Below are 12,626 nucleotides of genomic sequence, written 5' to 3'. Positions count from 1 at the left end.
CCCCAGCCAGCAGAATCCCCCAGCATGGCTGGGGGATTCTGGGAGTTGAAGTCCACAGGACGTAAAGTCACCAAGGTTGAGAAACACTGCACTAAACAGATGGTTATAAGTCAAGGACTATCTGTAATAAACAGTTTTAGTTTTGCCACACGTTCCTTCTGTCCGTGTCCTCTCTCATCAGGCCAGCCTGGATTATGGGATGTACTCGCGAGAGGAGGAGCTGCTGCGGGAGAGGAAACGCATCGGCACCATTGGGATCGCCTCCTACGATTATCACCGGGAAAGTGGCACCTTTTTATTCCAAGCTGGCAGTGGGATCTACCATGTCAAAGATGGCGGCCCAAATGGGTTTACGGTAAGTGTTGTGTGCCAGTTAGAACTGAACAGTGTAATTTGCTTTCTGGAGACGCAGGGAGGAGAAAATTGATCCTGCTGGATGGATAGGGAAGAGGATGAGAGGTTTGCTGCTGGATGGAAGTCCACCATAAATGTTGGAGAAGGGCCTGGGTCAGCGGAGGGATTCAATTTTTTTTACTATTGGTTATATATACCGATTCACAGTGCTTTATTCTAAACTCTCTCTAAGTGGTTTATAGAGTCAGCCTCTTGCCACCAACAATCTGGGTCCTCATTTTACCCACCTCTGAAGGATGGAAGGCTGAGTCAACCTTGAGCCTGGTGGGATTTGAACTGCTAAATTGCAGGAAGCCAGCAGTCAGCAGAAGTAGCCTGCACTACTGCACTCTGACCCTTTACTACCGTGGGCCAGTGGGCCCAGGGAGGCAAGTACGTGATTCAAAAGAATCCTTTCCACGTTCTTTTATCATTATAGCAACAACCTTTGCAGCCCAATCTGGTTGAGACCAGTTGCCCGAATATTCGGATGGATCCGAAGATTTGCCCCGCAGACGCCAACTGGACGGCCTTTATTCATAGCAACGATATCTGGATCTCCAACCTGGCAACCAAAGAAGAGCAGAGGTTAACCTTTGTACATAAAGGTGATGCTGGCTGATCTGTGGTTTGTTGAATGGTGGTTTATTGAATAAAGTAGAGTTGACTGGATGTGCAGAGATGAAAGATGTTTTGGATTAGCATAGTGGATGAACGAAACTCTCCCCACCAGATATCTGCAGAATTATTCATGGGAACCGATTAGACCCGTTATCACACCTATGGCACATGTGTCCAAAGTGGCACGCAGAGCCATGTCGCCTGGCATTCACGGTGTTGCCCATTCCTCTTCTGGATTTCTGGCATGCATGTGTGCACGACAGTCAGCTGGTCTTTGTGCGTGAGGCAATCCCGGAAACTGGAAGAGCTGGTTTTCCATTTTCCAGTGTGAACATGCATGCCGGGCAGCTGATTGTTGTGTTCGCATGCACTCCAGTGACTGGAAAACTAACTGGCTGGTGCACATGTGTGTGCCAGAAACCATTCATTTTCCGGCATTTCCCTGGGCAGCTCCTCTTCTGGGTTGCAGCCCTGATGAATGTGTGTGCACAAGTATGAAGCATGCGCACCAGTGGTGGGTTTCAAAATTTTTTAAAACCTCTTCTGTAGGTGTGGCCTGCTTTGTGGGAGTGGCTTGCCAGCCATGTGACTGGGTGGGAGTGGCTTGCCAGCCATGTGACTGGGTGGGCATGGCCAACTTGTAAAATGTGGTGAAACTCACTTAACAACGCTCTTGCTTAGCAACCAAAATGTTGGCTCAGAAACTCTGGCATTTGAAGCACACAAGTCTTAAAACTGTCAAATTACAAGAGCCTTGCACCCCTAACCCTTTAGAAAAAAAAACCTCAGGAGTGTTCAAACTTGACAGCTTTACGACTTGTGGACTTCAACTCCCAGAATTCTTCCTCCAGTCATGTTGGCTCAGGAACTCTGGCATTGAAGTGTGCAAGTCTTAAAGCTGTCAGGTTACAAGACCCTTGCACCCCTAACCCTTTAGAACCCCCCCCCCCAGGAGTGTTCAAACTTGACAGCTTTAAGACTTGTGGACTTCAACTCCCAGAATTCCTCCTCTCGCTCTTCATCTTGATGATGTGCAGACGGGCCGGGGGAGGGAGCTGGAACCGGTTCCAAACGGCACTGTAGATTTGTGGAACCTCTTCTATAGAAGAGGTTAGAACTGGCAGGAACCCACCCCTGATGCACACGCTCCCTTTTCAGCACTCAGTGCCGAAAAGGTTCACCATCACTGGATTAGACCAAACCATGGCTTATTTTCTGTACTGTGCCACCACGGCTCCTAATGGACATTTTGCAGCTTGCAACTGTCACTTATCTTCTTTCTTTTGCCTCTTATGTTGCTTGCACAGAACTTGCCAATGTTGAAGAGGATCCCAAGTCTGCTGGCGTCGCTACCTTTGTGCTACAGGAGGAGTTTGACAGATACACGGGCTACTGGTGGTGCCCGGCAGCTGAGCCAAGTAAGCAATCACGGTGGGCAGCTTAAGAAACTTCCTTAACTTCCCTGATGTCAGCCCTCCCCCCTTGGCCCATTAGAACAGAAAGGCCCTCGAACTCATGATTAGCAAAAGTGCACTTTACTCAAGCCAAGTTGGGTTGTCCCTTGGAAGGTGAACCATCAGACAGAATCAGAGGTCAGGCAGCTGTTGGGGAGAAGTCGAATACATTGGCCTTTCTCTGGTTTCTCTCTTGGTAGCTGTTGGAGGAGGAAAAATCCTTAGGATTCTGTACGAAGAAAACGACGAGTCGGAGGTGGAAGTTATTCACGTCACATCCCCCATGTTGGAAACCAGGAGGACAGATTCTTTTCGGTATCCCAAGACAGGTGAGTGAACCTGGTGGGACATTCCAGAAAGGGCCCAGTGATGCAGTGATGCCTTCAAGCAGTGTTTCTCAACCACTTCAAGATGTGTGGACTTCAACTCCCAGAATTCTCCAGCCAATTCTGTGTGGACTTCAACTCCCAAAATTCTCCAGCCAATTCTGTGTGCACTTCAACTCCCAGAATTCTCCAGCCAGTTATGTATGGACTTCAACTCCTAGAATTCTCCAGCCAGTTATATATGGTCTTCAACTCCCAGAATTCTCCAGCCAGTTATGTGTGGATTTCAACTCCTAGAATTCTCCAGCCAGTTATATATGGTCTTCAACTCCCAGAATTCTCCAGCCAGTTATGTATGGACTTCAACTCCCAGAATTCTCCAGCCAGTTATATATGGTCTTCAACTCCCAGAATTCTCCAGCCAGTTATGTGTGGACTGACTGGAGAATTCTGGGAGTTGAAGTCCATACATCTTGAAGTGGCTTGAGGTAAAGAAATACAACAGGGTCTGGGTACCAACTGACCTTCGAGAACAAACATAATCAGGAGCCTTTAATTCCTCTGTAACTCTTATTTTTCCCCCCTCTTATAGGCACCACAAATCCCAAAGTCACTTTCAAGTTATCTGAAATAACAATTGGATCTGATGGCAGAGTAAGCCTGCTCTGTTTTTTTATGTCTTGAATAAATGTCTATCATACAATAGTTAAATTCATTTTTTTTGTTACCAGTTCTGTGGGTGTGGCTTGGTGGGCGTGGCAGGGGAAGGATACTGCAAAATCCCCATTCCCTCCCCACTCTGGGCCCAGCCAGAGGTAGTACTTGCCCGTTCTCCAAACTACTCAAAATTTCCACTACCGGTTCTCCTGAACCTGTCAGAACTACTGGATTTCACTCCTGATGTGATGCCTTGTATTGTTTGAATTGTGGTGCATTGAATCAGCTGTAATGTCCAAAGTCACAAAACACCTCGCTACAAACCATAGTTTGGTTCCACAATGCACAAAGCCACAACGGGGTTGATTTGGCCTTCGCGCATCGAGTTGGGGGCTGATGACTTAGCATGAACAAGTCACTCTGGTTTCTAGGGAAATTAGTGGTGATTTCAAACCAGGCTTTAGTCAGGTGGTGTTATGGGACATGTCGAGTTGTGGGTTAATTTGAAAAACATGCCCAGCCACTTGGTCAGGTAATGGATGACAAAGAACACAGGATCAGGAAACTTTTGAAGATTTAAAAATTGGTTAGAGTGGGTGAGGCAGTCACGTCAAAGGGTTAGAAAAGTGTTTTTCAAACTTGGCAACTTGAAGATATCTGGACTTCAGCTCCCAGAATTCCCCAGCCAGTCCATATATTTTGCTGGCTGGGGAATTCTGAAGTCCAAAATCTTCAAGTTGCCGAGTTTGAAATGCATGTGTTATAGAAGGTCATTGCATCTGCATGTAAGACAAGAACTTCCCTGCCCTTCTTTCTCCTTTCCTTCTTTTTCCTTCCCTTCCTTCTTCTCTTCTTTCTCCTTCCTTTCTTTCTCCTTGCCTTCTCTATCTTCCTCCTTCCCTTCCTTCTTCCCTTCCATTCTTTCTCCTTCCCTTTCCTTCTCTTCCTTCCCTTCCTTTCTTTCTCCTTCCCTTCCCTTCTTTCTCCTTCCCTATCCTTTTTCCCCCTTCCCTTCTTTTTTCTTCCCTTCTTTCTCCTTCCCTTTCATTCTTTCTTCTTCCTTTCCCTTCCCTCCTCTTCTCTTTCTCCCTTCCTTCTAAGTGGTTCTTACATTATACCAAATTTAGGGTTTTAAACACTCAAGGTTTTCTGCGTTTCCTGTTTGAAAATAGCAGATTGTGCCACTATCTATGGCTGAGGAAACTCCAAGGAAAGCAGAAAAGTAGGATTAATGGGCTTTGTTACAGACCATTCCTGCCCTAAAGATTCAAAACAACATAATGGGAGCCAGTTAAGAGCAAGTTACAAACTATGAAACCTGCGAAGGTTCCTGGAAAGAGATTATGACCAAGTTCTATTATTTATCCAGAATTTATTTTTCATTTGTTTTTCATCCATGCCTCTTAATATATTTGGAGAAAGGTATTAGTAGTTTTTCTAATTGGTGTTTTCACCTCTTCCCCAAAGATTTTGGGTGCTGTTGACAAAGAACTGGTCCAACCCTTTGAAATCTTATTCGACGGAGTGGAATATATCGCCAGGGCAGGATGGACACGAGAGGGGAAATAGTACGTATTTTATATTTCCTCCATTTGCTCACCTTTGGACTGGCCTGTTCTGAGCCCTGGTGGTTCATAGCATCCTCGGGATGGAAAGGAGCCTAGAGGTCTTCTAGTCCACCCTTATACCCTGTGCAAGAATCCTCAGATCAGACCAGATCAGACCAGGCTGCCCAGTCTTTTCTTGAATACCTCCAGTGGCTTGGTGGGCATGGTGTGGCTTGGTGGGCATGGCAGGGGAAGGATACTGCAAAATCTCCATTCCCAGCCCACTCCAGGGGAAGGATACTGCAAAATCCCCATTCCCTCCCCACTCCAGGGGAAGGATACTGCAAAATCTCCATTCCCAGCCCACTCCAGGGGAAGGATACTGCAAAATCTCCATTCTCTCCCCACTCCAGGGGAAGGATACTGCAAAATCTCCATTCCCAGCCCACTCCAGGGGATGGTTACTGCAAAATCCCCATTCCCTCCCCACTCCAGGGGAAAGATACTGCAAAATCTCCATTCCCAGCCCACTCCAGGGGAAGGATACTGCAAAATCCCCATTCCCTCCCCACTCCAGGGGAAGGATACTGCAAAATCTCCATTCCCAGCCCACTCCAGGGGAAGGATACTGCAAAATCTCCATTCTCTCCCCACTCCAGGGGAAGGATACTGCAAAATCTCCATTCCCAGCCCACTCCAGGGGATGGTTACTGCAAAATCCCCATTCCCTCCCCACTCCAGGGGAAAGATACTGCAAAATCTCCATTCCCAGCCCACTCCAGGGGAAGGATACTGCAAAATCCCCATTCCCTCCCCACTCCAGGGGAAGGATACTGCAAAATCTCCATTCCCAGCCCACTCCAGGGGAAGGATACTGCAAAATCCCCATTCCCTCCCCACTCTGGAGCCAGCCAAAGATGGCATTTGCCAGTTCTCCGAACTACTCAAAATTTCCGCTATCAGTTCTCCAGAACCTGTCAGAACCTGCTGGATTTCACTCCTGGGTAAAACATCAAGTAATATTGTAATAGTGGTAGCCCCTTCTGGATTTCTGATTCGCCCTCCTTTCTGCTTAGTGCCTGGGCCATCCTGCTTGATCGTTCTCAAACTCGGCTGCAGATTGCTTTGCTTCCCCCAGCCTTATTTATCCCCGTGGAAGAGGATGCTATGGAAAGACAGAAATTAATTGATGCTGTGCCTGACTCCGTTACCCCCTTGATCGTTTATGAAGAGACAACAGATATCTGGATAAACGTAAGCATGTATTCCTTCAGGGGAGGCCTGCTGAAGTTTTCTATCTTTGGATGGATTGTTGGGACATCATGGGTACAGAGAGATAGAAGGGAAAACAATCAGTTAATGAAGTTTGATAAGAAAGCTTTTTCAATCAACAGGAAGAGTTGGTTGGCTTTGGCAGAGGCTAGGAGCTGAACAGCAATAACAATAGCACTTAGACTTATATACCGCTTCATAGTGCTTTACAGCCCTCTCTAAGCGGTTTACAGAGTCAGCCTCTTGCCCCCAACAATCTGAGTCCTCATTTTACCCACCTGGGAAGGATGGAAGGCTGAGTCAACCTTGAATCTGGTGAGATTTGAACTGCCAAATTGCAGTCAGCAGAAGTAGCCTGCAGTACTGCACTCTAACCACTGTACCACTGTGGCTCATGAATGTGGCACTGACAGAAATCAAAGGGACTTTTGAAAGTGTACGTTGTTAGTCAAGTCATGTAGAGAGAGCTACTTTAGTTTAGTGATGAAAGTACCAGGCTAAAAACTGGGAGATTGTGAGTTCTAGTCCCACTTTAGGGATGAAAGCCAGCAGGGTGACTTTGGGCCAATCACCAGGAGACAGTGACAACTACAGTTGTAAGTAAAGACGATTTCCTTTACCAACACTTAGCAATAGACACAGGATATTAAATAAGCAATCAAATCATACTAGGAAACGAAATAAAACAATATAAATCATAAAGATATTGTTTTATTTAGTTTCCTAGTATGATTTGATTGCTTACATTAGTATTCTATATCACAAAGTGTTGTATCTTATGATTCTTGACGAATGCATTTTTAAAAAAACGTACACTGGGAGCATATGCACCAAAGACAGATTCCTTGTGTGTCCACTCACAATTGGCCAATAAAGAAGTCTATTCTATTTTATAAAGGAGATTTCCTTTATCAGTTTACCAATAAAATCATACTAGGAAAACTAAATAAAACAATATAAATCGTAAAGATAATCTATAACCTTCTTGCTTGTATCGTTACGATTTACATTGTTTTATTTAGTTTCCTAGTATGATTTGATTGCTTATTTAGTATCCTGTGTCTATTGCTAAGTGTTGTATCTTATGATTCTTGATGAATGTTTTCCCCCCCCCTTTTTATGTACACTGAGAGCATAGGCACCAAAGCCAAATTCCCTGTGTGTCCAATCACACTTGGCCAATAAAGAATTCTATTCTGTTCTGTTCTAATTCTATTCTTTTCCTTATTCTATTCTTACTCTATTCTATTTTATTCCATTCCATTCCCTATATTTTCTGTTCTATTCTATTCCATTCCATTCTAATTCTATTCTAACTCTCTTCTATTCCTTATTCTATTCTTATTCTATTCCATTCCATTCTAATTCTATTCTATTCTATTCCTATTCTAATTCTCTTCTCTTCTATTCCATTTCATTCCATTGTATTCTATAAAGCAGATTTCCTTTACCAGTTTGAACTCACCCTCCCAATTTTCCTAATCTTCGTCTTGACTTGCCGCTTTTCCTTATTTCCGCAGATCCATGATATCTTCCATGTTTTTCCTCAAACTCACGAGGATGTGATAGAATTCATCTTCGCCTCCGAGTGCAAAACAGGATTCCGACATCTGTACAAAATCTCCACCGTTTTGAAAGAGAGCAAATACAGACGATCCTCGGGGGGACTTCCAACTCCAAGTAACCCCCTATTTTGCTTCTGTGTCTTAATAAACGGAAGAAGTTAGGTGTGCAGGCAGAAGGTCTCACAATACAGGTAGTCCTCGACTTACAGCCATTTGTTTACTAACCATTTAAAGTTACAGCGGCACTGAAAAAAGTGAGTTATGTCACATGGTGACCTGCTTAACGGCTGCAATAACTTACAACCAAAATTCTGGGCTCAATGGTGGTTGTTAAATGAGGACTACCTGTAAGGCAGCAAGACTATACAGGTGTAAAGTGGAGGCCTGCCTCTTTTCTGAAGGTGGAGCAATTTCCTTCGATGCCCTCTCTGTCTAACTGCCAAATCTTTTATTGGCATAAGAAGTACCGTATTTTTTGGAGTATAAGACGCACCTTTTTGCCTCAAAAAAGAGGCTGAATATCTGGGTGCGTCTTATGCATCGAATACAGCATTTTTTGCCTACCGAAGCCCTTCACCAAAATGGACGTGCAGAGCCTTTAGGAGGCTTTCAGAGAGCTCCTGGGGGCTGGGGAAGGCAGAAATGAGCAAACAATGGGGCATTTTTTGCCCCCCCCTCCAGCAGCACTCTATCAGCCTCTATAAAGTATGCATGCAATTTTTTTGACAAAAAACTGGCCCGTTTTCATGAAAAACGGGCCATTTTGGGGAGGTTTGCAGAGTGCAAAAACTTTCTCCCCCCTTTTGGAAAGCTCTTTAACTGATTGATGAGAATTATATTGATCAAGTGCTGTGCCAACAGAAACAAAGTCTTCGGTGCTGCAGATTGTCAGTTATTTCCTTCTCCAGCACATGGATAAATACACCTGGAAACATCTACCTACCTACCTACCTACCTTCTCTCTCTCCTTCTCTCTCTCTCTCTCTCTCTCTCTCTCTCTCTCTCTCTCTCTCTCTCCCTCCCTCCCTCCCTCCCTCTCTACTGTATTTCTCTTTCTTTCTCTCCCTCTCTATCCCTCTATCTACCTACTTACTTTTTTTTAAAAAATTGCCTCTTCAAAACCTTGGTGCATCTTATACTCCGAAAAATACGGTAACTTGCACGGTGCCCAAAGACGCTTGTTTTCAAGAAACAAGTGGACTTTCTGGTTTTTCTTTGAAGACGTTTCGCTTCTCATCCAAGAAGCTTCTTCAGGTCTGACTGGATGGTGGGGAATGGAAGGATTTATACTCCTTGCAGACAGCTAGTCATTTGCATCCTTTTGGAGAATCGTTGAGGCCACTTAGAAATTTGTCTGTGTCTTTGAGGTCACTTGAGTAGTACAAATGGGTATGGAAACTTCTTGGCTGCAGAATGTTTTCTGCCCTGTGTCCCTTCCCTATTAAAAACAGGTAAAAGGTTAGTGGGGAATGGAAGGATTTATACTCCTTGCAGACAGCTGGTCATTTGCATCATTTTAGAGAGTCGTTGGGGTCACCTGGAGATTTACCTTTGTCCTCAGGGTCACCTGAGTGGGGCAAATGGGTGTGGAGCCTTCTTGGAACTGCTGAAAGGACTGTGTTGTAGATTGGAGATAGATGATGCCGTATCTCTCCCCCTCTGTTGAGAGAGGGCTGTTCAGTCTTAATTTAGATTTTAGATTTAGATTTTAGATTTTATTGTCATTTATAGGCCGCCCTTTTCCCTGAAGGGACTCAGGGCGGCTTACAATTCGTGGGAAAGGAGTGCAAGACAAAACATGAAATAATATGTGAATAAAATAAAACAATAAAACACAACATTCATTCAACATGGCCTCCTTGACCCTTCTTCCATACTTTTGAAAGAGTGCTAACAACCAGGTGACCACAAGGAATGTAAAGCCTTCCTTCCTCACCATCCAGTAGAACGGAAGAAGCTTCTTGGATGAGAAGTGAATCAAAGAAAAAACAGAAAGTCCATTTGCCTCTTGAAAATGCACCTTTGGGGCAACCACAACCTGAATGACTGAGAATCTCCATAGACATTTGCATGGTGTTCCAATTTCTTGCGTGCCTCTTCTACGTTCAGAAATGATGTCGCTCGGTTGAGCTGGGGAAGAGAAACAATGGACTCCCGTAACTTTGATCTCCTTGTAGGCGACTTCTTATGTCATGTCAAAGAAGAGGTGCCCCTCACCAGCGGAGAATGGGAAGTGCTTGGCCGGCACGGCTCAAACGTAAGCTGGTTTTGTCTCCCTTTTTTTCAGTTGATGAACTTTTGAAACTTTTTGTTGGTTTATCACAATATAAAATACAAAGAGAAATTCAAAAAAAGTAAGAGAAAACTAGGAAAGGGGCTGGGAGGAAAAACTGGGGTAAAGACGGAAGGAGAAAGGCACCGACTTCCGACTCTCTTTAGCACAGTAGAAGATTTGAATTGAATTTGAATTTCCTTTATTTGTATGCCGCCCTTTTCCCTGGGGGGACTCAGGGCGGCTCACAATTCAAAAAGGGAGGGGGGGAAAGACAAACAGTATTCCAATATGGAAACAATACAACATATTAAAAGAGAGAACAACAGTCACACAATTCGGGTGGGGTTGGAATCTTAACCCCAGGCCAGCCGGGACAGCCAGATCTTCAAAGCGGCGCAGAAGGATTGGAGGGTAGTGAGGGTCCGAATCTCCACGGGGAGTTCGTTCCAGAGGGTCGGAGCAGCCACCGAGAAGGCTCTCCTCCGGGTAGTTGCCAGTTTGCACTGGCTAGTAGATGGAATTCGGAGAAGGCCTAAACGATGCGATCGTATCGGTCTAGTGGAGGTAATTGGCAGTAGGCGGTCTCTCAAATACCCAGGCCCACTACCATGAAGGGCTTTATAGGTGATAAGTAGCACCTTGAAGCGCACCCGGAGATCGACAGGCAGCCAGTGCAGCTCGCGGAGGATAGGTGTAACGTGGGTGAAGCGAGGTGCACCCACAATCGCTCGCGCGGCCGCATTCTGGACTAGCTGAAGTCGCCGAATGCTTTTCAAGGGCAGCCCCATGTAGAGCACATTGCAGTATTCCAGCCTAGAGGTCACAAGGGCACGAGTGACTGTTGTGAGGGCCTCCCGGTTCAGGTCATTGCATCTACCAGGCGAACCTGGGCAAATGCCCCCCTGGTCACAGCTGACAAATGATGTTCGAAGGTCAGCTGTGGGTCCAGGAGGACTCCCAAGTTGCGAACCCTGTCTGAGGGGCGTATAATTTGACCCCCCAGCCTGAGAGATGGAACACTTGGCCAATTCGCGGGAGGGAAACACAGCAGCCACTCGGTCTTTTCACATTACAACAGCAACTTTTTACTTTTACACAACAGTCATTTCTTTAACAATAAATCTACCTAATCAGCAAAAGCAAAGGTTCATTTTTTTTTCATTGCAAGCATAACATCGAGAAGCAATTTCAAAATAGAAACAACCTTAGATATCTTCTCTTCTTTGGATAAAAGAACCAATTTGACCATCTCTGCTTCTCTTTGTTGTGGGGAATAATATATGCTTCTGTTAACTCATTAATTTTTATTGTAATTCATATTAAGAGAATCCTCTCCATAATCCAAGTAATAGATATCACACTGCGTATGCTCACGCTGGAAAATGGAAGATCAGCTCTTTCGGTTTCCAGCAATGCCTCTCGCACAAAAATCAGCAGATTGTCTTGTGCTCATGCACGCCAAAACCAGGAAGAGGAATGGGAGACACAGCACGTGCCAGGCGTCATGGCTCCCTGTGCCACTTCGGGCACACGTGCCATCGGTTCGCCATCACGGGTATAGGGTCTCCTGTTTGAGGAGGAAGATTGGACTAGAAGATCTCCAAAGTCCCTTCTAACTCTATTATTCCTTCCTTCCCTTCCTCCTTTCCTTCCCCATTCCTCCCATTCCTTTCTTCCTTCCCCATTCCTCCCCTTCCTCCCCTCTTCCCTTCCTTCCTTCTTTTCCCCTTCCTCTCCTTCCTTCCCTATTCCTTCCTTCCCCATTCCTCCCCTTCCTTCCTTCCCCATTCCTGCTATTTCTTCCTTCCACATTCCTCCCCTTCCTTCCTTCCTTCCCTCCCTCCTTCCCTCCGTCCCTCCTTCAATCCATCAATCCATCACTCTACAGCTGAACTCAAGGATACTAATTTCCACACAGCGTTTTAATAGGTCATCTAGTCCAACCCCCTGCTCAAGCAGGAGACTCTATACCATTTCAGAGAAAAAAGGCTTCGCAGAGTCATGCGGAGGATATTCTAGCACGAGGTAATTCTGCCTTCACTTCCTGGTCAGGCAGTAAAGCTACAACTGAAGTGGCTTCATGGGTATCCTGGATGGTAGAAAAGTGGCTCACGTTTGTTTTGTGCTTTTGTTTTTTTTAATCAGATCCGAGTGGATGAAGTTAACAAACTGGTATATTTTGAAGGTACAAGAGATTCTCCCTTGGAACACCACTTATACGTCGTTAGCTATGAGAACCCTGGAGAAATTCAGCAGCTGACCGAACATGGTTTCTCACATGCTTCCTATGTTAGTCAGGTACATTATTCTGTATTTGTATTTGTATTTATTAGTTTGTCAAACATGTATAAGATAGTAGTTATAAATATAAACATGGACATGAATGAAAGAAACGAATACAAATAAATGGGGACAGTAGGACAGCGACAGTAGGCACACTGGTGCGCTTATGCACGCCCCCTTTACGGACTTCTTAGGAATGGGGTGAGGTCCACAGTAGACAGTTGAAGGTTGAA

At 45.1% G+C, this 12,626-nt stretch overlaps 1 protein-coding gene across 1 annotated transcript in view; it reads left to right on the top strand.

Annotated features, from left to right (window-relative positions):
* The window catches only part of DPP8 (dipeptidyl peptidase 8), a 43,769-nt gene that overhangs the window by 12,607 nt on the left and 18,536 nt on the right, over positions 1–12,626 (top strand). Inside the window, exons 4-13 of the mRNA XM_087704373.1 lie at positions 182–355; positions 833–1,001; positions 2,322–2,432; positions 2,669–2,797; positions 3,387–3,448; positions 4,919–5,019; positions 6,075–6,252; positions 7,791–7,950; positions 10,013–10,092; positions 12,256–12,408. Coding sequence (XP_087560499.1) covers positions 182–355; positions 833–1,001; positions 2,322–2,432; positions 2,669–2,797; positions 3,387–3,448; positions 4,919–5,019; positions 6,075–6,252; positions 7,791–7,950; positions 10,013–10,092; positions 12,256–12,408 — 1,317 coding nt within the window. The remainder of the gene's footprint in view (positions 1–181; positions 356–832; positions 1,002–2,321; positions 2,433–2,668; positions 2,798–3,386; positions 3,449–4,918; positions 5,020–6,074; positions 6,253–7,790; positions 7,951–10,012; positions 10,093–12,255; positions 12,409–12,626) is intronic.

This window comes from Thamnophis sirtalis, unplaced genomic scaffold (assembly GCF_051295495.1).
Source record: "Thamnophis sirtalis isolate CommonGarterSnake01/CBP01778 unplaced genomic scaffold, rThaSir2_p1.2 scaffold_2, whole genome shotgun sequence".
NCBI classification, from domain to species: Eukaryota; Metazoa; Chordata; class Lepidosauria; order Squamata; family Natricidae; genus Thamnophis; species Thamnophis sirtalis.
Note: the sequence above shows the minus strand (reverse complement) of the source record. Positions and strands in the feature narration are given on the sequence as shown.